Source organism: Dermochelys coriacea, chromosome 1, assembly GCF_009764565.3.
Source record: "Dermochelys coriacea isolate rDerCor1 chromosome 1, rDerCor1.pri.v4, whole genome shotgun sequence".
Lineage (NCBI taxonomy): Eukaryota > Metazoa > Chordata > Testudines > Dermochelyidae > Dermochelys > Dermochelys coriacea.
In genome coordinates, this window is record NC_050068.2 from 122,738,592 (window position 1) to 122,766,010 (window position 27,419).

General features: G+C 43.2%; 1 protein-coding gene across 6 annotated transcripts in view; it reads right to left on the reverse strand.

Annotated features, from left to right (window-relative positions):
• Positions 1-27,419, reverse strand: part of HERC2 (HECT and RLD domain containing E3 ubiquitin protein ligase 2) — a 216,607-nt gene that overhangs the window by 9,004 nt on the left and 180,184 nt on the right. For 4 of the 6 annotated variants that reach the window (XM_038384377.2, XM_038384283.2, XM_043493153.1 and 1 more), the window contains exons 80-86: positions 26,054-26,231; positions 18,683-18,844; positions 17,627-17,718; positions 13,377-13,516; positions 12,204-12,391; positions 11,219-11,416; positions 6,567-6,650 (exon numbers count right to left, since the gene is read on the reverse strand). In XM_038384377.2, coding sequence (XP_038240305.1) covers positions 6,567-6,650; positions 11,219-11,416; positions 12,204-12,391; positions 13,377-13,516; positions 17,627-17,718; positions 18,683-18,844; positions 26,054-26,231 — 1,042 coding nt within the window. Of the gene's footprint in view, positions 1-6,566; positions 6,651-11,218; positions 11,417-12,203; positions 12,392-13,376; positions 13,517-17,626; positions 17,719-18,682; positions 18,845-19,334; positions 19,418-26,053; positions 26,232-27,419 lie in introns of those variants that run through there. The other 2 variants (XR_006274540.1, XM_043493289.1) reach the window with 2 other exon arrangements.

Here is a 27,419-nt window from a genome sequence, read left to right on the forward strand (position 1 = left end):
ACTTATTGCCTCCTACCAAGACATTTCCCCACCTCAGCCCTTCTGATTCATCACCCAGAGCAAAAGTGAGGCAACGGGGGAAGAATGAACATAATGACCATGCTGGATCAGACCAACGGTTCAGCTAGCCAGTATCCTGTCTTCCGACAGTGGTGGATGTCAGATGCTTCACAGGGAATGAACAGAACAGGGCAATCTATCAAGTCCAATAGCTTCTAGTAGTAACAAGTTTACTGACACCCACAGCACAGGAGTGCATCCCTGACTATCTTGGTTAATAGCCATTAATGGACCTATCCTCCATGAACTTATCTAATGCTTTTTTGAACCCAATTATACTTTTGGCCTTAACAATATCTCCTGGCAATGAGTTCCACAGGTTGACTGGGTGTTATGTGAAGAAGCGCTTTCTTAGGTTTGTTTTAAACCCTCTGCCTATTAATTTCACTGGGTGACCCTGGGTTCTTGTGTTATGTTCTTTTCACTTTGTCCATGTCGTTCATGATTTTATAGACCTCCGTCATATCCCATCTCAGTCACCTCCTTTCTAAGCTGACCAGTCCCAGACTTTTTAATGCTTTCCCCTATGCAAGCTGTTCCAGACCCCTATCCAAGAGAAGGTTTTCTTGCCTTTCTCTGTACTTTGCCAATTCTAATACATCTTTTTTGAGATGGGGCAACCAGAACTGCATACAGTATTCAACATGTGGGCGTATCATGGATTTATATAGTGGCATTACATTTTCTGTCTTATCTATTACTTTCCTAACGGTTCCTAACCTTAGCTTTTTTTGATTGCTGCTGCACATTGAGGGGATGTTTTCAGAGAACTATCCACAGTGACTTCAAGATCTCTTTCCTGAGTGGGAACAGCTGATTTAAACCCCATCATTTTGTATGTTTAGTTGAGATTATGTTTTCAAATGTCAAATACAAAATAATGATCAACACTCAATTTCATCTGCCATTTTGTTGCCTGGTCACCAGTTTTGCGAGATGCCTTTGTAACTCTTTGCAGTCAGGTTTGGACTTAAATTATCTTGAATAATTTTGTATCATCTGCAAACTTTGTCATCTCACCTTTTACCAGATCATTTAGGAATATGTAGCATTTATGAATGTTTTAGAGAAAAGACTAGAATAGGGATGGATCCAGCTCTCATGATTTATTTATATGCAGTCTTGCAAACCTCAGGTTGTGGAAATCTCAACTTTCATTTAAAAAATAATACTTTTTCTAGCCCTCTGCAGAGATAATCTTTTAAACATGAACTGAATGTAAATTGATCTGCAGAAAGCCTGAAACAATGACGCAGAGGGAGAAATGCCCTGCTCCCTATTAATCTCATTTAAATGAGAAAGGACAACAATGCCCCACTGCAGTGTTAACCTTAACTATTAATGATCATTTTAGGAACAAGAGAGGAATTAAGCATGGGAATTGGGTGTTGCTGAAGGGAAGAAAATGGGGGTAAAAACAGAGGAGACTCACAAGGAGAGAAGAGAAACAGAAAAGGGAAAAGAGAACCAAGACCAGAAGAAGTGGCAGCCTAAAAGGGGGAGAGGGTTCTCATCAGTGACACTGATAATAAGAGACTGAACAAATTAATAATAAATAGAAGTGCAGGGATGCCAAAATTTCCATTCATATCTGTGGGAGATTAGGTATGAATTGAGGAAAGTCCTTAATTTATATCCCAACCCAGGGACAATAAGTAAACATGGACCTCCTTCAAATCACTTTTATACTGAACACATTAGTGAGACCAGACTTCAAAAAGGATGCTGAAAAATTATTTAAGGTCTGGAAAACATACCTGATAGAGACTAAAGCAGCTCAATCAATTGAGTTTATCCAAGAGAAGGTTAAGAACTGACTTGATCACAAACTACAAGTACCTATATGGGGAAGAGATTTCTGATAATAGATGGCTCTTTATCTAGCGGAAAAAAATAACTAAAGCCAATGATTGGATGCTAGAAAAATCAGATGGGAAATAAGGTGTACATTTTTAACAGTGAGGGTAATTAACTATTAGAACTAGTGTAACATGATGGAATCTATATCATTTCAAGTCCTTAAATCAAGACTAGATGTTTCTAAAAGAACTCCAAAAGAAGTTACAGGCTTGATGGAGAAGTTACTGGGTGAGGTTCTATGGCTGGTGTTATGCAGGAGGTCAGACTAGCTAATGGTCCCTTTAGCCTTCACATCTATGACACCTCTGGGCTAGAATAATGCATCTGTTCCTGACACATAGTGAGACCCTGCAGCTATCAGTTTGTTTCAGGTGGGATTGGGTTTAAGGATCCAAGTTCAACAAAGACTGGAAGGACAGGGGAAAATCCTGTTTTCATTAACCTACTCCACAATGGAAACAACAACAACAGGCATGAGGAAGTGCCAAAACATCTTAGACACTACTGTGTCCTCTATAAAGCTTAATTCTTAATTCATGATATTGTGGAAACTGTGAATACTACAATTATTAGGCTTCCACTGAAATTTTGAGAGAGCGAGAGCCTTGGCTGCCCAGGGCAGCCAACAGTAGGGGCCCCCGCTCTCAGCCCCACGCGGCCACTGTCAGCTCCAGGCCCCCGCTCTCAGCCCTGGGCACCCAACAGGGAAAAATCATGGAAATATAATAATCGACCTTGTAACTGCAAATAATAAGGTCTATTACTACTTTTCCATGATTTTCCATGGTTTGTCCACAACTCAGCTGCAATTTTTGGATAATTATCCCATGATTCAAATAGGACCTTACTTATTTAAGTTATAGATATGAAGAAACTGTACTACTGAAAGGTAATTTGAGAGTATAGGAAATAAACACAATTAGAAGGAAGCTAAGATGAAGATGCTCTTAGTCAAGCTTCTCAAAAAAATTTCAAAGCTGCAGCACTCTCTTTATATTACATAGAATTATGTCAGAAAGGCTTTTTGCTAGCCTACCTCTTAAATATTTATAGAGAATTTCCTAACGCGAAGAGGTAGCAGGCAGTGGAGTATAAACAAAGCAGAATATAGTTCTGTTCATTAACAAAAGTGCCAGATCATTGCAATTTTTAAAAAAATAATTTGGCTGATCTAATTCCATAAAAAGATAGATTTCCAATTTTCTACATTATGTACCATAACATGAAAGGAAAAAAAGCAAAAGGACTCTAAGTTTTAGTTCTTGTCAGTTTAAGTGAAACAGTACTTTACTATTCAATACAGAAATATTTGCGGAAAAGGCCTGTCTGGCCTAAGGCTTGGCATTACATTTTTCAGCGTCAATGATGTGGGGGAAGAATCCTCTCATAATAACCACATCCCTCAATGTGACCACATGTGATACTCAAGAAAGGACAAGAGTTTAATATCCTGTTCCCTAATTATACTTGAGGGCATTTTAAAGTGCGCTTCAGTCATATGAGTTTGTCTTGATTTTGCTTACGTGACAATGGAGGGGTACACAGACATAAGAATCCATCATTGTCTCTTCATATTATGTAACTCCTTGGATTTACATGAGATGGTCCACATATGTGCTTGTCACACTGTCAAGCACGAGACGTCTTGATAGTTTTGATTACCACCACCACCCCCTGCCCTTTGCACCACCTACAAAATGTTTAAACCTACTAAAAAGGAAGTGCACAACTCTGTATCCCAAAATGCTGCCTTGTATACTAGATCTGGAAGCTCTCTGGTGTAAATTCAATCCCATTAAATTGCAGGGATCAGACAATGTAGGAAATAACCAAGCTACATAGGGACTTGGAGCGATTAGAGCACTGGGGGCTGTAGACAATGTGGAGGGAATCAGTATTAATAAATGTGAAATCTTACATAGAGAGAGGAGAAAAAACAGCAGTTGCCAACAGGAAGGTGACGGAGGAAGGGTAGGATAGCCAGCCACATATAACACAATCAAGCAACCACCCAAATGGCCCAAAAAATTACCTTTTTGCCAAGATGTATAAATCTGTGCCACAAATTTAAGGAAAATTGCCATTTTGTTCACATTTTATAAACCCTAGCTTGTTATTCTGCTATTTAGGGGGGTCTACAGGAGATCAGCACTTCATGGCTGACTGAAAGGTGGCTTATAGCAGAATGAAGGACTGAAGCTCTAGAAGGGAGTAGGAGATGGTTATAGTAAATACAGCTGTCATTCAGGGCTCCTAAGTTGTGCAGGCATAGAGCTCTGCTCCTGCAAAATTAGAGCTGGTCATGGCAGAAGATTTCCTCAGATGTGCAGCCCGTAAGTCATTCAAAGGGGAGCTCCACTCCCAGAGAATTTAGGATCTAAAATGTATGATATCATCCTTTCATCTTAGAAATCCCTATCCCTGAATGGCTTCACAATCCCCTGCTCCCTCCAAAGCAGTGTTCAGCTCCTTCTACCCCTTTCTACCATTTTTCTTACTTCTTAAGAACCAAGCAGGTTTTCAAATGATTTGATCAGCTGGCATTACTACATAATTGCCAATCAGCCATGGAAATTAATACAGTCCTGTTGTACACAAGGGATCCCATGCTGCATAATGTAACTAACGTGCCAGGGTACACAGAGTAATAGACATAAATAAGCAGCCATCTCCAAAACAGTCAACCAAGTTTATTTTATCTCTCTGGTAGTCTCTCTGACATTTTGGATAAGTCTACACAGCAATGTAAGCCTAAAGTTAGTGGGACTTGAGTCAGCTGACCCACGTCAGGGAACCCTGAGCTTGAGCATCTACCCTGCATTTTAACCCTAGGTTAAGGGATTATCTGACCCATGTGCGAACCAAAGTAGCCAGGTCCCTAGCACCTCCCCCCTCACAGTGTCGAGGCTCTAGCCCTACAAACCCATTGCACTGTGGAAAAACTAACTGTGATGGATGGGACTCAGGTACCTAAATTGCATAATTGGCTCCTTTGGTGGCTGTCTCAGTAGAATGGCTGCTTTCAGAAGGCTTTATTCTGATCTGTCATCTAATCTGACAATTGGGCTCTCCACTTCTAGGCTGAGTCACACTGGTAGGAAAATACCCATCTGCCCCTGTTCTGAGGATAATTAGGACATCAGTCTCCAGGTCTGTCAAACTATTAACATGAAACTTTGTAATTCTTAATTTTTGAACTGGGCTGTTCAATGAAGGGATTTTGTTTGTTTGGTTTTTTATTTTATCTGTTTTGAAGTTTCACACACAAACACACACACGCCTGGCTGCCATGAAGCAGTGAAGGGCAGCTCCAGGCATTGGGGTGCAGTGTGCTCAAATACACTGCAGATCCCTTATTCTTGCCCCTGCCACACCTGTGGAGGCAGGTATAAGGGATTCCCAGGTGGAGAAGTTTGGGGCTGGCTCCCACTCACCACCCTCACAGTACACACTGTCTGGGTGCCTCTGCACAAGCAGCCCCAGGGAAGGTGGGGGAAGGACAGGCTGGGAGCAAGGGACAGAGAGCAGAACAGGATCAAGTGGCTGCTTTGCAGGCAGGGGAAGTGGCAGAGATCCAGGCTCAGGACAGCTTGGGGAGTGATGACTCCCAACACCCCGTCAGCTAGGAGTCACCTCCCGCCCATCAGCTTTGGTCTTCGCTAAAGGGAAGCTTTGCACAGCAGCAAGGAGGAGCCTGAGACACTGACGCTGTGGGAAGGTTTTAGGACTGGCTCCCACACGCTGCCCTGACAGTGCACGCTGCCTAGACACCCCTGCATGCACAGGCCCAGGAGGGCCAGAGAGAGACCAAGTGGCTGCCCAGGAGGGTGTTGGACTCATCCTTCCCCAGCTGTGCAGAGCCAAAAGCTCTGCCACTCCCCATCCCTGCAGGGCATCCACTTAATCTCCGCTCCGCTCTCCTGCCCTTGCTCCCATGGCCCCTCCTGGGGCTGCATGTGCAGGGGTGCCCGGGGAGCATGCACGAAAAACTGGTTGTGCTCTTCAACCAGGAAGCAGCTCTATTTACAAATAGCTTCTTCTGATCCGTCTCCATTGAAAACCCTGCAGGCTTTCTCATAGCATGCTCACAGACCAGGGTTCAGCAGACAATGGGTTAATGCTGATCTGAGCTGCAGCTGTTTGCAAAGGGAGGTGTGGCTTCCGTTTGCAATAGAGTACAACAGACTGCACCACATATCGTAGGCATAGAGAGAACTAAGAAAGAAGGAACTCTGGGATACATCTGGAAGACTACTGGGAGCCGAGTCAAACTGTGGCCATGTGCACATAGGAAAGCAATAGGGCTTGGACCCTAAGTCACAGCTTAACATGGGTTTGGACCCTCCAGCCCTTCAGGGTCCTAGGACCATAGGTTCGCACACTGGTGTGTGGATGCAAGGGGGAGGGGGAGATCAGTCTTGAGCCCAGGCTTACACTGCTGTGTAGACATACCCATAGTCATTAAACAAAGCACTGTAACTGCCAAAGGGAAGTTGTGGAATCAAATCTGGTGGGATGCAGTCCATGAGAGGATCACTCACTTAAAGCAGTCATCCTCATAAGAGCACATAATTAATCTCATTCGCTTTTGCACTATAAATACTAGAGTTAGCCACACATTACAATCACAGCTTTAGTTACATTACCTGTATTCTGTTGAGTTCTACAACTGGCCCATGCTGACGATCTCTCACCATAGTTGCTTGCACAACCTTTCTGAAAGCTGCCTCCTAAAAAATAAAAATATAAAAAATTATACATAATAGAGCAGTGCCAAAATTACAATACAATTCTAAATCTGTGGGCATTTCAGATTTAAACATACGCTTAATTCCGCTCGGGGGTGGGGGTGGGGGTATGTGTGTGTGTGTGCGTGCGCGCGCGTACAACAGAGATTTACCACAGAACAAGAAAACCTGCATCTTGCTGTCTTAACCCTCAGGAAGATCCTATCAATAACAAGGAATAAATTGCCCAAGAAACGGTTACTTAGTGTCAAGCTGTCTGGAGTTTCTCAGGAGTGTGGGTACCAACCCCAGGGCAGACTGTGAAGAAGCAGTGCACAAACCCCCAAACTGGCTGTGAATTCTATACTTCAATTTCACCAACTATCAAGTGTGAACTCCTCAAGCCCTATAAAGCCTTAACATGGAGTCACAGACAATCCCCTTGGGCACTCGAGTCTATCTTGCCACCTAGGCAAGCTCTCTTGTGACAGATGGTCCCTTATACCAAAAATTACAATATTCGGGTTACTCACAGTTCCAAAGGACCAGTCACTTACCCCAGGTCAATTTCACCCTAGATCTCTCACCAAAGACAACCCTTGCAGCCAATCCCATAATAAACTAACTAAAGATTTATTAACTAAGAAAAATAAACGAGAGTTATTTATCAGGTTAAAGCAGGTGAACGCGCGCGCACACACACACGAGTTATAGTATTAGTTCCAAAAGGTAATATAAGCTGCTATAATATGAAAACTCTACATGACCTTTAGTGCCAAACCAAGCTAAACAGCTGGTGATCCCTTGCTTATGCTTAGAAATCTTCACCCTTCAGAATTCAAGCAGCATAGAGAATTTCTTCTTGACAAAGATTTTTATTCCCTTCCCCCCAGAGTTCAAACTGATGCAACAAGTGCTTACATCTCTTCCTGGATGTTTGTGGGGGGAGCAATCAATTAAGTCTTTTGTCCACTGATGTTCCACAACAGTTTGTCTGGTGTCTATGGGCCTTCTTTTATTAGGCAGGAGATGACATCTCCTTTGGTAAACTAGTAATGCTTCTCTCCTGACTAGGCTTACAGTTTCAGAGCAAACACTTAAATGGCCCTCAGTTCTAGAACATTTATATGAAGAGCTGTCTCTCAAGTGGACTAGAGATCTTGATTATGCACTCCATTCAGGTTTCCTCTCCAGCCTATGGTGGACGCATCCATCATTAATGTCTTTGATGGTAAAGGAGGAGAGTAGGGTAGCCGCTTGCCGACATATTCCAGACTCATCCACCAGCTTAATGATGAGAGGACTTGCGCAGACATATGAATCAGCATGTCCGCGGATGTATGCTTGAATGATATACAGACTTCAACAAGCTTTGCATGTATTGCAGCTGAAGTGTGGCATGCAAAGTTATGCACATACAGGATACCATGTGCTCCAGCAATCTGAGGCATGTTCCAACTTGTCAGATAAAAGCCTAGTGGGTGCTCAGGGAGAGAAAGGAATGGACTTTATTGAGACAGATAAGCAGGTGTCAAGCTAAGAAGGGATGGGTTGAGAAGGTTTTGAACAACTAGAGATCTGCTCTCAAGGAAGTAGTCAAATCTGCTACTTAGATTAATGTGAAAGGTCACTGAGATGGAAACTGAGGACCATCTTCAGCTAGGGGATTTGTGCCTCTTCCTAGATGGATCAGGGGCTAGCCAATAATAAGGTTGAGGCCTACATTCTTTCCTTTTGGGGGCAGGCATGTAAATATCTAAGTATCCCAGGCTTGCACAAAAGTCCCTAGCGGCGTGCAAGGCCTCAGACTTCCAATTGGGGGAAAAAAAAAAAAAAAAAAAAAAGACTGTACCCCTTAAAGGGATGGTCCTTAACTGTTTCCACACTTCTTTAGGGATGCCAGAAGTCATGAGGTCTTTCTCATTAGTACAACCATTGCCATGGATCATGTTGAGACATGTTTGAAGAGATGTTTTGGTGACAAGCTGGCCCTGGGCTAGGACAGAAGAACTCCTCTCTGGGCTCTTTGGGAAGTCTGTCAGAAAATTCTGAAGGAAATTCCAAAAAGTCATATTTAGAGAGAACCACCTGGTAATTCTCATCTGTAAACTCATGTGGAGTAGCTCTTTCTTCCCAAGCAAGTTGAGTTTTTTTGGCTCTGTCTCTGGGACTGGGCTTCTGTTGTCCCCACCTGGTCCTCTCAATTTAAGTTGTTACTACCAGGATCCTGGCACCAGATTGGAGAAGAATTGTTTGAAATCTTATATGCCCTACAGCAGTCAGCCCACCCCCCCCCTTTTTTTTTTTTTAAATAAGTAGGTGGCATGAAGGCTGGTTCCGGATAATAATTTAGCAGAAATCAACAGCTCCTCATTTTTAGGCGGCGTCACTCTACCAGGAAAAGCCTGTCAGATATGGTTGAGTGTTTCCTCACAGCCACACACAAGACTGCTGTGAAATGACCCAGCCACTGGGTCTCTCTCCAGGTGTTTCAAGCCTGCGGAGCCTGGACAAAGCCCAGCCATTGCCCCAGTCTTTGGGTCCCTAGGCACACTTTCAGGGTGCAGACCCCCTGACTGGCATACTGTTGGGACAACTGGGCCTACAAATTTACCCTAATTGTGAGTTTAACTATAAGTGACTGGAAGTTCATAAAATGTCATAATAACTGATAACAAAAGTTGACGGAAAAAGATAAAAAAGGGAGACAGAGTGAATTAGTCCACACAGCAAGGCCTAGTGATAGAACTCAAGGACCTTGTTAAGATCATGCCTGATAAACAAGAGATGCGAGAGATCAGAAATCTGTAAACCAAAACTGGTGTGTCAGAAATTAGGCCTAGGTGGACAAAATAATAAGTGGATGGGCAATTCTGCCCATCCCTCCTTTCTGGGGTCATCAAAAAGAGACTTTGGGGGAAAAGCTAATGGATTGCGACACTGGCTAACTGAAAGATGAGAGAAGAGGAAGGAGCAAGCTTCACCATCGTGGATGACACCCCACCATCTCCTTTACCCTGATCCTGAAAGATGCCCTGACCAGACCAGACTAGAGAGAGGAAGCCAAATGACACTGCCACCTTCACCAGCTCTGGCTGAATCCTGAACAGCACCTGGTACAAGAGACTTTGTCTCTCCTTCCCTCTCTGACCCACATCCTTTTCCTTCCCCACCTTATTTCTTCTCTTTCCTATCTCTCTCCTTTTTTCCTTCTGTCTAATAAGAACCTGTCTTAGCCAACCAAAACTACATATTTTGCAACGCTGCTGTAACCAGAAAGGTCAGCTAAAACAATGCCCTACACACTACAATGCTGGTACAAGTTTGCCAGGTCTCCACGTGGCTGATAAGACCATGAGCTGTGTTTTTCCAGCAGTAAGACTGCAAGTGAAAATCAACATCAGAGACAGAAGCTGCATTTTTATCTTTGCTAAACAAGAGTGCTTTTCCTTCTACAAATGCTCTCCAGCTAAAGGGAAAGGGAACAAGGGATGTTTAAATTGAAATCTTATTTAATAATTTGCATTTTAAATGCTTTAATGTTTTTTCCTTCTTTTTTGCACCTTAATAAAAGGTGAAAAGGATTCCTTATGGCACGTCTTCCACAGTACTAGGCAGGCAGTAGTTTCTGTATATCAAACTCAAAATCTTGTTTAAAACTCTTTAATGTTGGCAAGTGAGTGGGTTAACACCTTTGACTCTCTGGGCCTATATATAACATGAAAATTAACACACCATCATCCTCCTGAGAGCTGGAGCCTGTTGTCCAGCTGTCTCATCTCTGGGTCCAGTACTGACTCACCCTTACTTAAACACACATTCTCCTGCAACTCCACCCAAAGGTGTGAGCCTTCAAGTTTTACAGTTTAACTCTCTCAGAAGGCACAAGGACACTGTAAAGCACAGACACATGGACGCTGACATTTAGCGCGGATTCTAGCACCACTGCTTTTTTACTCAAAAGATAAAGCACGAGAAACTGTTCATGTTCTGACTCCAGTCAGGCTGAAATGTATTTATCACTGCACACTTCTATTGCATAAATTAGCTAAATACCAAGTCATTGCATCTGAAATTCAAAAATAAATGTGGCTGCTTGGAAGAAGTCCATTTAGTTTTACTCCTCAAGGGAAGTTCTACTAAATATTCTAGGAGAGTTCTACTAAATTAGAACAGAAGACTTAAAATGTAAAACTAACTGATAGCAGCAGCCTACACAATCTCTACAGAATTTGACAGGTTTCAGAGTAGCAGCCGTGTTAGTCTGTATTCGTAAAAAGAAAAGGAGTTCTTGTGGCACCTTAGAGACTAACAAATTTATTTGAGCATAAGCTTTCGAGAGCTACAGCTCACTTCATCGGATGAGAATCAAGTTGTCAAATTCCACTTGCCACCTGAAATTATAACATACACCAAAAGCTATGATGCATTATTTATATTGCTCCCACATGAGCTAAGATACATAGCTCTATTCCATTTTCTTCAGAAAATATTTAAACAATGTATATAATTAAAAATTACCATAATCCAAGATTTTCTTTGAAAATTAAAATACAAATCCTGATAAATACCTTTCCCTGCGATATCAGAATTCCCCGTAAAGTATCAAACCCAATAGAGGGTCCCTGGCCAGTTTCATCAAGGCGTCCTTCGAGATCAAACATGGGAATGCAAGGACAAAATAGTTCAGAGATGTGATGCAGTAACAACAGTCTGTTTCTCAATGCAATTATTGGTATTTCCTGTAGATGGTTGTACTCCATAGGAACCTATGATGAAACAATCATATTGTTAAGATTGAACACATTTAGTTACTGTACGTACATGGAACAATTTCCAAATTAATAATTTATTAAGTAAAGGAAATACAAGACGACTTTGGTTTTAAGAAATTAAGATATTTTCTTTTTTGGACTGTCAGCACTAAAGACAGCACAAGTTCACTTGTATATAGAACATTTTTCTAGCATCACTAAGCTGAAAAGTTTTAAGAAAGGTTATATGTGGCACTGGAATGTGGAAGTGGGAATTATTTATATCACTTAAGATTTTAGAAGTCCTCCTATAGGGGACTCTTATCTGTACTTTTGATCCAGTCTATTGTACATGATGGGCAAGAGCAGCAATGGAGTGACAACATTATAGCGGTGGAAGAAAAAGTGAAGGAAAATATTCAAAAAGGGGTCTTTCAAATCCAAAGGGAGCAGTGAAAGATCCACTAAAACAAAGGGGAAAGTCATCAAACTTTCATAGCATTAGTTGAAAGCTGCACTTGAATTTCTTTCAACTTTCAAACTAAATTAATGATGGTCCTTGATTGGTAGCTAAAAGACAAAAGGTATTTCTGCCTAGAATGGTGGAATACCTCTATTTGAATTTGGGAAGCGAGACAGGAGCAACAGAGAGAGAACTTAACAAAAAAGCAATGAAAGTCTTGATCTAAAGATAAAACCATGCATTTTCTTAGTTATTTAGAAAGAAAAAACAGCTACTACAAAGTTTTAATAAGTGCATTAACTAATTTCAATATCCAACTTTACTAAAGCAAAATCTTACTTGGGTAGGAAGCTTGCCAGCATTAGCAGGTTTACTAGTCGACCAGGCTAAAGTATGTGCTGACCCACAGGCAACTCTGTTTATTTTTTTACCCTGAAGTGCTGCAACCAACCGGGGTCTTTGAATAGCATTAGTTGTCCCATCTCCAAGCTGCCCTTCATCATTGTCTCCCCACGTGTACACTTCACCTAAACCAACACAAACATGTTTACTTCCCTCAGAGAGAAGAATGAAAATAAAATTTACTTCTTCTGAAACTCTCTGGGGCAGGGACCATCTTTTTGTTGTCTGTATAGCAGATAGCACAATAGTCATGCTCCATGACTAGAGCTCCCAGCTGCTACAAATAAAAATGATCTTATCTCCATGAAGGAAACACCCAGAATTACTAATCAACCAGAACCGAGACCCCATTATGCTAGCTGCATACAAACATATATAAAGACATGACCACTGCCCAGTTTATACACACATTTAAAAGGACACAATCCAAGTATCTAAAACACAAGGAGGAAATTGGAAAGCAGGACAAAAATTACAGCGAAAGAAAAACACTACTTGCTGTCTATATTTGATAGTTCCATGGCAGACCAGACTGATCAATTTAAAGGAAAGCTTAACCACCATGCATGTCTACTTTAATACTTCACTAGCATTTTTGTAAACTTGGCTAATTAAATGCAGAAACAATTCTACTGGAAGGAACATTTAATAATTCAAACACAATAAAATGAACGTAAGCTGCTTTGTAAGACACGACTGTTTGCTTCCATATTTCATTTACCAAGTTAGTTAAACATCTCAGCAAGCTCAAGAGACTTCCTGTAACAAAAAAAGCTTAGTGCACTCATTTAAAGCTCAACAAATTTGTAATTAATTACTGTTAAAGCTATATGGTTTTCTTTACAGCATCTCAAATATTTTATGAAACTTAATTCTTATTTTTTTCAAGCCAAGTGACTGAAAACCTTGAAATTGTGTGCATGCCCTTTTAAGATCAGCAACACAAACCAAAATTTGTTGCTTGGAAAGGATGCAAATATGTCAGAGCACAAAAGGAGGGCAGGTTCTGACCCATTAAAAATGTTGATCCATCAGATTTCAGACTTTAAAAATGTTTCATTTTTCAAAATAAACTTTATTAAGAACGAGTAAAATATTTGTTCTCTATACCATCTTCAGTGCAGCAAACACAGTGCAAAGAGCCAGTAGCTATTGCGATGACTTTCTTTCCTTGCAGCCCTTGTACTTGTCGAGGTCTTCTCACATGGTCATCAGATCCATGGCCTAATCGATGATAATCTCCTTTACCCCTGCATACAGATAACATAACTAGTACAAACATTTTTCCCAACCTCACATTTATAAAAGGACTTTTTCATATTTATACGATTTAACTCCATAAAAATCATAATACTTTGTCTTCAAGTAGACAGGACTTTAAAAGCTGACCTATTAGTAGATTGGGGACCAAAGATCAATTTGTACCCAGTCACCATTATACCAGAAACTAATGTTTTAGGCTGAAATTTACACATATACGCCAAATGTGAATTCATCATCATGAACACTTCTTTCCATATAGATCAATAACCAAACTTATACTGACAGGTTTCAGAGTAGCAGCCGTGTTAGTCTGTATCCGCAAAAAGAACAGGAGTACTTGTGGCACCTTAGAGACTAACAAATTTATTAGAGCATAAGCTTTCGTGAGCTACAGTTCACTTCATCGGATGCACAGAATGGAACATATAGTAAGATATATATATCTACACACACACACAAGTTGGAGGTCACCATACAAACTGTGAGAGGCTAATTAGTTAAGATGAGCCACACAAGTTTTTTTTCTCCTGCTGATAACAGCTCATCTTAACTAATTAGCCTCTCACAGTTGGTATGGTAACCTCCAACTTATCTGTATGTATTATATCTTACTATATGTTCCATTCTATGCATCAGATGAAGTGAACTGTAGCTCACGAAAGCTTATGCTCTAATAAATTTGTTAGTTTCTAAGGTGCCACAAGTACTCCTGTTCTTTTTGCAAACTTATACTAAGTATTTAGCATACAACCTAGGAATTTGCCTCCAAATACGTCAAATGTGAGGCAGTGAGGGAAATCCTCGTATCATCCTTTGTTCCTATTGTATTGATGTGGTTTTGCTGACACTATTACAAATGCTTATTCTCTTTTGTATACCATATATAAATATGTAATATACATAACCAATCAGACATCACCACAACATACACAAACTGCCATATAACTCTGACCAACTCTCCTCCATTCTAACCACTAACACATTATTTCTGTGCTAACATTCCAACACCTTGAGCAAGTTTCAAATGGTCATTTTTAACAGAGATGGAGGGAAATGTCAGACTGACGATAGTTTTTCTTCTTACCTCAGCTCTCCAAGTTTGGTATCAAGGATTACAAATGTTCAATCCTGGACCAATGGCAAATGCAAGATCATCAAGTCTACAAACTGACTTTATACATTTTGAAAGTCAGGAATCTCCTTTCCAATAATACAAGACTTCTTTTTACTTTGACAACTCAAAAAAAATATGAAACTTAAAACTTGTAGGAAGATTCCAAACTATGAAGATTCAAACTATGAACTAAAAATGCCTAATTAATTATGAAATGCAAACCCCCTTGACCACATTTTAGGGTCACTTTTTTACAAATATCTAATGCTATCATTTTTAATTTCCCCCATATACTCCCAATCTACTTGACCCTTAGGGGGATGTTTTTACTAATCTATCAGGAATTTCTGCACTGAAGTCTCCAGTGGACATTGCCTGGAATGTATATGCTGTGCTTAGGTTTTTCAAGGCAAGACATTCATGCCTTTCACTCAAACTGGAATGCAATAAGATCATCAAAGAGAATCTATTCCTTGAGAGAGCGGAAGATTATGCATTTCATGGAACTGAAGGAATTTAAGAATCTATGAGGTTGTAAGGAATATCCACAGTTGCCAAGTCATCTTATCAAGTACATAGAGTGTAATAATGTTCAGATGCATTGTACATTATGGGCTGTAATTAAGAGGACTGCGATCAATTGTTCTCCATGTCTACTGAAGATAGGACAAAAAAATCACAGGCTTAATCTGTGGCAAAGGAGATTTAGGTTAGATAATAGGAATTATGTAATTATAATGGTAGTTAAGCTCTGAAATAGGCTTCCAAGGGGGATTGTGGAATCCCTATCATTGGAGATTTTTAAGCAAATGTCAAGGTTTACTTGGGTCCTGCCTCAGTACTCAGGCAGGACTTGGCTTCGAGGTCTCTTCCAGCCCTATATTTCTACGATTCTGTGTGTGCAAGTTTTTGTATAAAATAAACTATCACCACAGATATCCTTCATGAATGTAATTCAAATCACTTGTGTAAACGTTCAGCCACTTTGAAGTGCAACTTAATAAGCACTTGACTGTAAAACCAAATTTGAGTATTTTAAGGCATTTTAACCAACATGATTGCAGACATGTCCAGAAAATGTACAAAGAGACAAGAGTAGGAAGGATCCACGAGGAAGAGGTGGGTGACTGTCACTCCAAATTTCAGAATCCTATTGCTAAATTATTTATATTTATTATTATAGCAGAGTCAGAGGAGGAAGCAACGAAGATAAGCAAGGGTGAGATGAGTACAGAGAAGCTACTTTAAAGGAAGGAAGAACATAAGTGGGAGAATATAGACAAGCATTAATTATGCCTGTCGTAGGCTAAGTTATAATTAATTTAATCTAAGAATGGATATATTTTAGGACTGTCAAGTGATTAAAAAAATTAATCGTGATTAATCACGCTGTTAAACAATAGAATACCATTTATTTAAATATTTGTTGATGTTTTCTACATTTTCAAATATATTGATTTCAATTACAATACAGAACACAAAGTGTACAGTGCTCACTTTATATTTATTTTTATTACAAGTATTTTCACTATAAGAAACAAAAAAAATAATATTTTTCTATTCACCTAATACAAGTACTGTAGTGCAATCTCTATCATGAAAGTTGAACTTACAAACATAGAATTATGTACACAAAAAGCCTGCATTCAAAAATAAAACAATGTAAAACTTTAGAGCCTGCAAGTCCACTCAGTTCTATTTCTTGTTCAGCCAACTGCTTAGACAAACAAGTTTGTTTACATTTGCAAAGATAATAAAGAAGTAAGAACAGGCATTTGCATGGCACTGTTGTAGCTGGTGTCACAAGATGTTTACGTGCCAGATGCGCTAAAGATTCCTATGTCCCTTCATGCTTCAACTACCATTCCAGAGGACGTGTGTCCATGCTGATGATGGGTTCTGCTTTATAACGGTCCAAAGCAGCGCGGACCGATGCATCTTCATTTTCATCATCTGAGTCAGATGCCACCAGCAGAAGGTTGAGTTTCTTTTTTGGTGCTTTGGGTTCTGTAATTTTCACATCAGAGTGTTGCTCTTTTAAGACTTCTGAAGGCATGCTCCACACCTCATCCCTCTCAGATTTTGGAAGGCACTTCAGATTCTTAAATCTTGGGTCGAGTGCTGTAGCTATCTTTAGAAATCTCACATTGGTATCTTCTTTGCATTTTGTCAAATCTGCAGTGAAAGTGTTCTTAAAACAAACATGTGTGGGTCATCATCTGAGACTGGTATAACATGAAATATATGGCAGAATATGGGTAAAACAGAGCAGAAGACATCAATTCTCCCCCAAAGAGTTCAGTCATAAATTTAATTAATGCATTATTTTTTTAACGAGAGTCATCAGCATGGAAGCATGTCCTATGGAACGATGTACAAAACATGAAGAGGCATATGAATCTTTAGAGCATCTGACATGTAAATATCTTGCAACACCAACTACATCAGTGCCATCCGAATGCCTGTTCTCACTTTCAGGTGACACTGTACTTAAGAAGTGGGCAGCATTATCTCCCATAAATGTAAACAAACTTGTTTCTCTTAGAGATTCACTGAACAAGAAGTAGGACTGAGTAGACTTGCAGGCACTAAAGTTGTCCATTGTTTAGTTTCTGAATTACATTATGTAAAAAAAAAATCTACATATTTGTAAGTTGCACTTTCATGATAAAAAGATTGCACTACAGTACTTGTATGAGGTGAATTAAAAATACTATTTCTTTTGTTTATCATTTTTACAGTGCAAATATTTGTAATAAAAATAATATCAAGTGAGCACTGTACACTTTGTATTCTGTGTTGTAATTGAAATTGATATATTCAAAAATGTAGAAAAACATTAAAAAATGCTTAATACATTTCAATTGGTATTCTATTATTTAACAGTGTGATTAATTGCGATTAATTTTTTTGAGTTAATTGCGTGAGTTAGCTGCGATTAAATCAACAGCCCTAATATTTATTGCAAATTCAAAACACATACCAGGTATATACTGCTCCCGACTTGGTAAGAGCCACAGAGAATTGTGATCCACATTCCACTTTAACCACTCCAACGCCTGTGAGGGAATCAATCTGGGAAAACAGGATTAAATGCAACTAGATTGACTGAGACAAGGTGGATGAGGTAATATCTGTAAGGAACAAACTTCTGTTGGCAGAGGAGATTGGCTTTCAAGCTGCACAAGGCTCTTCTTCAGGTGTGGACAAAGAAATCCATGTCTCACAGCTAAATACAATGTGGGTCAGATTGATAACTGATTGAACAGCCTGTTTGCAGTATTGTATGTGCACCCTTAACTGAAATCAATGTATATGCTGTTCACAAGTGATATTTGCAAAACTTTTCACTCCTTCCAGTTTTTAAGCTTTGTATAAAATTAGAGTTAAACCTTCATTTTTTTAAATTTTTACTTATTTATTTTTTTATAAAGCCAAGATCAGGACAATGGGTAAAATTTTACATAAGTTTTACAAAATTTGATCTCCTCCTCTCCTCAGTCTAGGGGATAAGGGTATTTAACATATGAATAACAGCACTACTATTATATAGCAATATTATTCATGCTATCAGATATTTGTACAGTTTTCAACTCTTAATAATTTAAGAGGTTCCAAGTCAACTATGCATTCACATGTAGCAAGTTGCAATAAAATGGGATATTGAGCTTAATCAATTTTTGTCCCTTTTTGGAGTTGGAGTCACCCATTTACTGGTACCATATCCTTGAATTTATATATGTGCCTGTGGAAATCTGTCAGGAGATTCTACTGGTTTGAGAGAGTCTCTAAACTTAAAATTAGGAATACCACAGGAAGCAACAATATTGCCAAAAGAGAAAGAAAAACTTAGGGCAACCCTTGTAACTCAGGCATACAAGCACAACTTAGTCAGTGTGCCTAACTGAGCTGTCTCAGTGGTAACTACCAGGAAAACCCTTATCACCCAAGACAAGGGGAATCTTCTACAAATTGGTAACTCACTTTTCATTACTCTTCTCTAAAATGAGTGTGTTTAAACGGATGTAAATATAAATACCTTCATTGGTACTTTACAGCCATCACTGCCCCCTCTCCCAAGTTTTCCATAATCTCCATCACCCCATGACCAGACAGTATCATCATCGGTCAGACACAACGTCTGCGCATCTCCACTACCACAAGCTATGTCAATAACACGATAGCCCTGCAATGCTTCCACCTGAAAGACAGTCACCATTTTTTGTTTACAATAAGAAGTCTCAACTTTTTAATTTCAAACAGTGTAAGTCAAATAAAAACAATCAACTTGCAGAAACTCTATTGAGAATTGAGGGTGTGATTACACCTCAGGACCACATCAATGTGTGAAGTCACTGACAGTCAAGAAAAGTTTAGCATTTTCAACCCAACAAAAAGATAACTAACTATGTACCATACATACTTTAAATACTTGGGTTATTCCTTTTATTTTGCTCAAGTAAATTCTCACTATAGTTAACAAAAAATCAGAAAAAACAGCTGCTGATATATTTAAGTTAACCAAGGTATAGGTTTTATGAACTTCAATTTCTGGTTTCTGATTTTTGTTGTGTATTACATAAACTGAATAAAAATGCATGTTTGCAAATAGCTATTTGCTGGTTTATAATCTTCAAGCATCTAAACAATAGTATGAAACTAGTCAACATTGTATTTTCTGAAATGCTCACCTTCATATTGTAACAGTCGAGTACAGATGACAAATTAAATTGCCAATTCAAGTGCCAAGTAATCTTGTAGGAGAACTAACAATCTTCATTTAAATTATGAAAGACTAGTTAACATGAAATTGTGAAGTCTGAATTATTGCTAGCCTACTAATCAGGATATCTAACTTTCTTGGATTTATTTTTTTTTATTCCAAATTGCAAATAAAAAACGGTTACTTACTTTCTCGTAACTGTTGGTCTTCAAGACGTGTTGTTCACGTCCATTCCACATTAGGTGTGCATGTGCCACAAGCAAGAGCATTAGAAACTTTTTCCCTTAGTGGCTCCCGTCGGGCCGGCAGGGCCCCCTGAGTGGCGCCACTGTACCATGCATATATACCCCTGCCGCCCCGACCACCTCCAGTTCCTTCTTGCCAGTAACTCCAACAGAGGAGTAGGAGGGTGCAATGGACGTGAACACCACATCTTCGAACAGTAACGAGAAAGTAAGTAACCGTTTTTTCTTCGAGTGCTTTTTTACGTCCATTACACATTAGGTGAATCATAAGCTTACCTCTGGAGGAGGATAGGAGTCACGGAACAACTTCTCAGAGGACTGCTCTGCCAACCGCCGCGTCCTCTCTGGCCTGCTGGTTGACCACATAGTGGGTCGTAAAGGTGTGCACCGAGGACCAGGTGGCTGCTCTGCAGATATCCTGGATTCGGATCTGTCCCAGGAAAGCCGTGGAAGTCACTTGCACCCTGGTCGAGTGGGCCATGACTGCCAGGGCCGGAACACCTGCAACCTCATAGCACGCCCAGATGCAGCTTATAATCCAAGACGAAATCCGCTGCGCCAACAGTGGGAAACGTTTCATTCTCTCAGCTACAGCCACATACAGCTGCGCGGATTTGCGAAAGGGCTTGGTGCGCTCCAAATGGAACGCCAGCGCTCAACGCACATCCAGGGTGTGCAAGCTGCGGTGACTTGGGTCCACATGGGGTTTCAGGAAGAACACTGGTAGACAAATGTCCTGGCCCAAATGGAACTGAGAGACCACCTTAGGGAGGAACTTGGGGTGCGGTCGGAGCTGCACCTTGTCCTTGTGAAATACTGTATACGGTGACTCAGAGGCGAGGGCCCTCAGTTCAGACACCCTTCTGGCCGAGATAATGGCAACCAGAAATGCCACCTTCCAGGAAAGGTGGAGGAGAGAACAGGAAGCAAGGGGCTCTAAAGGGGGTCCCATGAGTTTAGAGGACCAGGTTACGGTTCCATGGAGGGACCGGGGGGGCAGGAGTACAGAAACACCCTCTCCAACCCTTTAAGAAGCCGTCCCACCATTGGGTGGGAAAACACTGAGCCCCCCGGATGGAAGGCGGAGATGGCCGCCAGGTGCATTCTGAGTGAGGACGGGGCTAGCCCTTGCTGCTTGAAGTGCAAGAGGTACTCCAGCATGGCCTGCACCGGGGCCTGGCACGGCCGCACCTATCGGGGTTCACACCAACATGAGAACCTTTTCCACTTGGCCACATAGGTCACTCTGGTAGAGGGTTTTCTGATTCCAAGCAGAATCTGCTGCATGGGTAAGGAGCACCGGCTCTCCAGGGCATTTAGCCACAGAGCCTCCATGCCCTCAGGTGCAGTGACTGTAGGTCGGGGGAGAAGCCACCTGTTGTCCTGCATAATAAGGTCCCAGTGTAGGGGTAGGATTATTGGGGCCGCCACCAACAGTTCTTGGAGCAATGTGTACCAGTGATGGCAGGCCCAGGCTGGGCGATGAGGATCACCGCCACCCTGTCCCTTTACACATTGAGTAGGATCTTGTGTACCAAGGGGAGCAGGGGGAAGGCGTACATCAAGCCCTCTCTCCACAGGATTGCAAACGCGTCCGTAAGCAAGCGGGGGCTGTGGCCCTGGAACAAGCAGAACTGCAGGCACTGGGCGTTGTCCCTGGTGGCAAAACAGGTCTACCCCGGAAAACTCCCACCTGCGGAAGAGTGAAAGCACGACGTCCACCCTGAGTGTCCACTCATGCATGTGGTACGACCTGCTGAGGGAGTCCGCCAGCTCATTTCGTACCCCCGGGAGATAGGACGCCTCGAGGTGAATTGCATGGGCTATGCAAAGATACCAGAGGAGGAGAGCCTCGCGACAGAGTGGCGAGGAACAAGCCCACCCTGTTTGTTTATATAAAACATGGCAGTAGTGTTGTCTGTCAGAACTGTCACGCTGTAACCAGGGATAGCTCAGTGGTTTGAGCATTGGCCTGTTAAACCCAGGGTTGTTAGTTCAATCCTTGAGGGGGCCATTTAGGGATCTGGGGCAAAAAAAAATGGGGATTGTGCCTGCTTTGAGCAGGGGGTTGGACTAGATGATCTCCTGAGGTCCCTTCCAACTCTGATAGTCTATGATTCTATGACCACTCAGAGTGGCGTGAAAGGTCTGGCAGGTGAGACAAACCGCCCTGAGCTCCTTCACATTAATATGGAACGACCGCTCTGCTCTGGACCACAACCCCTGCGTCATGAGGTCTCCCAGGTGAGCCCCCCAATCGTGGTCTGACATGTCCATCACCAGCGTCAGGTCCAGTTGTGAGGTGGCAAAGGGGATGCCTTCGCAAACCACAGGCTGGGACTGCCAACACGGCAGTGAGTCCAGCACGTCCCTTGGGGCTGTCACTACCAATTCCAGAGGGTCCCTGCCTGGGCGGTACACCTGAGCGAGCCATGCCTGCAGTGTTCTGAATCGCAGTCTGGAAGGCCTGACCACGTGCGTGCATGTTACCATGTGGCCCAGCAGCCGCAGGCAGACCTGGCCGTTGTCATTGGAAATTGGAGCAGGGAGGCAACCGCTTGCTGGATAGCTCAGAAGCGGGATACTGGAAGACTTGCCCTGGCCTGCACCGCGTCCAGGACCGCCCCCAGGAATTCCACTTTCTGCGTGAGTACAAGCGTGGATTTGGGGACTTTGACCAGGAACCCCAGCTCGCGGAACAATCTCAGGGCCACCGCCACCTGGCCCCGCACTTACGCCTCGGATCGACCCACCAGGAGCCAGTCGTCGAGGTACGGGTACACCCGGATTCTCTGCCTCCGTAAGAAGGCTGCCACCACTGCCATGCACTTCGTGAACGCCCGTGGGGCCGTGACTAGACCGAATGGGAGAACCGCAAACTGGTAATGTTCTTGGCCCAGGGTGAAGCGTAGGAACCGCTGATCTTCTGGTTGGATGGCGATATGAAAGTACAAGTCCTTCATGTCGAGGTCAAAGTACCAGCCCCCCGGATCCAGGGAAGGGATTATAGTGCCCAGAGAAACCATGCAGAACCGGGCCTTGACCAGGAACTTGTTGAGCCCGCGCAGGTCTAGGATGGGGCGAAGGCCCCCTTTGGCCTTGGGGATGAGGAAGTACTGGGAGTAGAACCCCTTCCCCCTTAGGCTGTGTGGCACCGCCTCTACCGCCCCCGCCTCTAGCAGCAAGCAGACTTCCTTCTCTAGGAGATGTTCGTGAGAAGGGTCCCTGAAGAGGGACAGGGAAGGGGGCTGGGAGGGGGGCGAACTGCAGCGAGTACCCATTCCGCACTGCGCGTAAGACCCAATGGTGGACCACGCACAAGAGAAACAGGACAGGCGGTTCAGGAAACAAAGGGATGGATCCAGTGACTGGTGGTATGCTGTCCTCAAGTGCACCTTCAAAAGCCTGGCTTAGTGCCCGGCTGGGGTTTGTGCTGGCCTTGGTTTTGGCCCAGCGCATTATTGTTACTGTTGCACCATTGCCCTTTATCCCTGCCTCGCCTACGGTAAAGTTCATGCCTATGGCGAGGCTGGTACTGGCGTTGAGGGGGAGGCTGCAGCTTAAAGGGCTGGGTCGCTGGGGTGTGCATACCCAGCGACTGAAGCGTAGCTTGCGAGTCCTTAAGACTGTGCAGCCTTTTGTCTGTCTGGTCCGAGAAGAGCCTGGATCCTTCAAAGGGGAGGTCCTGGAGTGTATTCTGGACCTCGGGCAACAGGCCTGACTCTTGGAGCCATGCCGAGCGCCTCATGACCACCCCCGACGCAATTGTTCTAACCACCAAGTCTGCCGAATCCAGGGAGGCCTGGAGAGAGGTCTTGGCTACTGCCTTGCCCTCATCCACCAGGGCCGTAAACTCCTGTTGGGAACCTTGCAGGAGGTTGTCCTTAAACTTCCCCACCACTGCCCAGTAGTTGAAATTGTGCCTGTTGAGGATGGCCTGCTGGTTTGCAATACTCAGCTGAAGGCCCCCAGATGAGTACACCTTTCTGCCAAAAAGGTCCAGGCGTTTCACCTCCTTGGCCTCAGGGGCTGGGGCCTGCTGTCTATGGCGTTCGCTTTCATTTACCACTGAGATCACTATGGAGCATGGACTTGAGTGGCAGAACAGGAACTCATAGCCCTTTGCCCCATCTAAGTATTTACGCTCCACTCCTTTGGCCATTGGAGGCTGGAGGCCGGGGTCTGCCATATGGTCTTATAGTTGGACTGAATGGTCTTAATGAACGGGAGCACTATTCTGGATGGACCTTTGGGGCTCAAAATGTCCACCATGGGGTCCTCCTGCTCAACCGTTTCCTCGGTCTGCAACCTCAAGTTCTGGGTGACCCTGCACAGCAACTCCTGGTGGGCTCTACGATCAATGGAGGGCCAGACACCTCTGTACCTCATCTTGGGATGATGAGGAAGTTAGCTGCTGCTTGACCCCCTCTGGTTGGTCCTCCTGCTCCCCTTCTCCCATGGGAGGGGCCTCCAGCTCGGGAGTCCATGGGACAGCACTGGACTCGGTGCTGGTCTCTCCGGTTTATTCTGGGGGGATGCTGGAGGCCTGGACACTGTAGCCTCCGGCACTGTCTGACATCAGTGCAGGGACCGGGACCGCTGCACCAAGTAACTTGCCTTGGACGGGGCCCCATGGCGCTCCTGATAGGCCCAGGGGGTCCAGAAGGGCCAATGGCCTGGCGGCCCCCATTGGGGTTGTCAGCCCACCTGAGGGTCCCTGCTGTCCGGGGCCCGGTGCAGGTAGCTATAATGGCCGGAATCGGTGCCGGATTGCGGTGACACTGATCACAAAGGCCATGGCAGTGCCACAATCTGCAGGAGTCCTCTTGCGAGGGCCATCTCAACTCCTCCCGGTGCTGGTCTCTGGGTGGTGCCGGAGAGCGGTGTGCCCTTCCCGGTACTTTCTTGTGCCGACCCACTCTCGGTGCCATGACCTGTTTCTGGGCTGCTGGCAACTGAGAGTCCGCGGAGTCGGAGCTCAACCAGGACCAACTCCGGGTGCGGTGCCGGGATAGTGTCCTCGAGTGGCACACCATTGCCAGCTTACCCCTCGACAGCACCCAAGGCATGGGTGCCGGAGGGTTCTCGCTGTACGGGAGGGGGCTCGCCACCACCAGCTCGATAAGGTCCTTTTCAGCCTCAAAGGTGCCAGGCATGGAGGGCTGATCCATTATGCCCTTGAGCCCATAGTCCACACTGAGCTCACTTAGGTCTGGGCTCGGTGGGGCTTGTGCTGCCGCGACCGCCAGTGTCGATACCGAGGTCTTCCTGCTCTTATCAGCGCTCGGGGCCTTGGGAGGCACCAGCCTCCTGTGTGGGGAACGATCGCACCTTCCTTTCAGCTGCACCGGGGGCCGCACTGGGGAGGACGAGTGGTGCCAGGGCCCAGTCTAGTGCTCTGGGGCCGACAGTTTATGGTACTCACCGAGGAAGACTGAGCCGACATTGGGCACTCCGGGTCCGGTGGCTGCAATGCAGCCATCAACAGCTGCTTTAAATGAAAGTCTCTTTCTTTCCTTGTTCTTGGCTTAAACGCCTTGCAAAGGAACTGGAGGGGGTTGGGCTGGGAAGGGTATATATGCACAGCACAGTGGTGCCACTTGGGGGGCCCCACCAGCCTGACGGGAGCCACTAAGAGGAAAAGCTTCCAACGCTCATGCACGCGGCGTGCGCACACCTAATGTGGAATGGACGTGAATAAGTACTATTATGACTATTTATTTTAGAAACTCCTCTATCAAAATTGTAACTGTTAACAATACTGGTTAACAAAAACATTTTTCTCTTAACAGTACCTCAGTATTGGATTCCCAGAATTAAGTACACAATTCTACAACAAAAAAAATCAGTTGCAATTGTTCTTATTGCTTATCACTGCATTGACATTTTTTTCAAGCTGAAAGTGAGGAGGGAAGGGAAGGGAAGGGAAGGGGAGTAGCGTACATAAGACAGAGGGGAATGCCTGCCCATTTTCAGAAAGAATAGGGACGCACTGGTAGGACTTACAGCAGAGGAGCTACTGGTGAGGAGGCAACAGATTTTATTTACTGGAGTAAGGGACAGAGTCTATTTGGATGGTTGAATTTTGTTCAGACGATCAGAAATTTCCGTTTCTTGTCTGGGAGGTCAATTTTTTTTAAGCGGTGTGTGTGGACGAGTTCCAGTGGCTCCAGCCCTTATTATGGGCATCAGCTGCTGCTGCATGCTTAGCATTTATTTGTTCCTCTGCTGCAATGCAGTTCCTTTACCAGTGCTTGCTGGCAAAGTTCTGTAGTTGCATTTTATTTAACGCATTTCTCTCTCTTAAAATAGAATGGTAAGTTCATTCTCATTTTCTCTAAACATTTCTATCTTTATTCTTTATATGCAAAAATTTAAAAAAAAATATTTAGAACAAAAACATTCAAACTGCAGGTCATTAATTCCAATATCATCATCTCACCAGTTTGGGTTTTAGCTGATCCTCACTATCTCCATGCCCAAGGCGTCCATATCTTCCTTTTCCCCATGTGAAAAGATCCCCTGCTGCAGTAATACATGCACTGTGTGCTCCACCAGCAGCGATGTCAACTACTTCTATCCCTCGCAAAGACTCAATTACACGAGGACGATCACAGGGACTGAAATATAATAGTTTAAACAGAACACACAAAAAAAAAGCTCCGATTAAGTAATATACATTACTAGCAACTCTCTCAGGAATCCTTTTGCTCATTTTGAAATATTACTTGTTTCTTGTCATTTTCCTAAAGAAAATAAGTATGAAAAAAATCATTCAACCTATTTGTATAGGTTCACACAGGCTAGAAGCATTTACCATCGTATTTTATCAACGAGTTTCCATGTGCATAATTAAGGCTAAGATATTGTATTTTTAATAAAAGTCAGGGACAGGTCATGGGGCAATAATGAAAAATTCACAGAAGGCCATGACCTGTCCTTGACTTTTACTAAAAATATCCATGACAAAATGGGGAACCTGAGCAGCTGGGGGTGGCCTGGGAGGTCTAGGGACCCCAACCACCTGTGGGGGTTTGGAGCTGCAGGGTCCCGCTCCGCTAGCAGCTCAGCTCCAGGGGTCCCCCTTTCCTCCCGGGGAGGCAGAGAGCAATGGGGGTTCCCTACTGCCCCTCTCTTCCTCCATAGGCAGCAGGGGCCCTGCAGCCTGCACCGGCTGAAGTCACAGAGGTCTTTGGAAGTCACAGATTCCGTGATTTCCGTGACCTACTGTGACTAACTCGCAGCTTTATGTATAATTGTGGATCATAAGCATATAGTCACTTACTGTGCAAGCATTCTGTTAACATTTTCATTTTGACTGTGACGTATCACTTGAACACCTCAAAATTGTTCAGACTCTTGTGTCATTTCAGCTAATTTGTCCTACTACAATTTACCAGATAAAACCAATACAGTAGTAATGGCTTAATTAAAACAAAGGAGTCAAAACACTGATTCATTTTTTGGAGATAAATGTTCACTAAAAATACAATTTAACATATTGTGATGAAATTGCTAGTATAAAATGTACTACCATCCCCTACTAGATGGAATCAGAACTACCATACTCTGTCATAATCCCTGTGCCTCTACCAGAGAATGGAATTTCTTGTTCAGCTCAAGCAGTATGGGGCTTGTGCGTTTGGAGCAGGAGAAACTTAAATTTTAATCCATGTAGTGTCATGAAGTTCAAAATATCCAGAATGTACAACCCACTGAGGTAGCCATGGATTTGTTACAATACAATACATAGCCAATAACAAAAATCAAAGTTTGACTACTTTTTTTCCCCTAAAAATATTTTATTA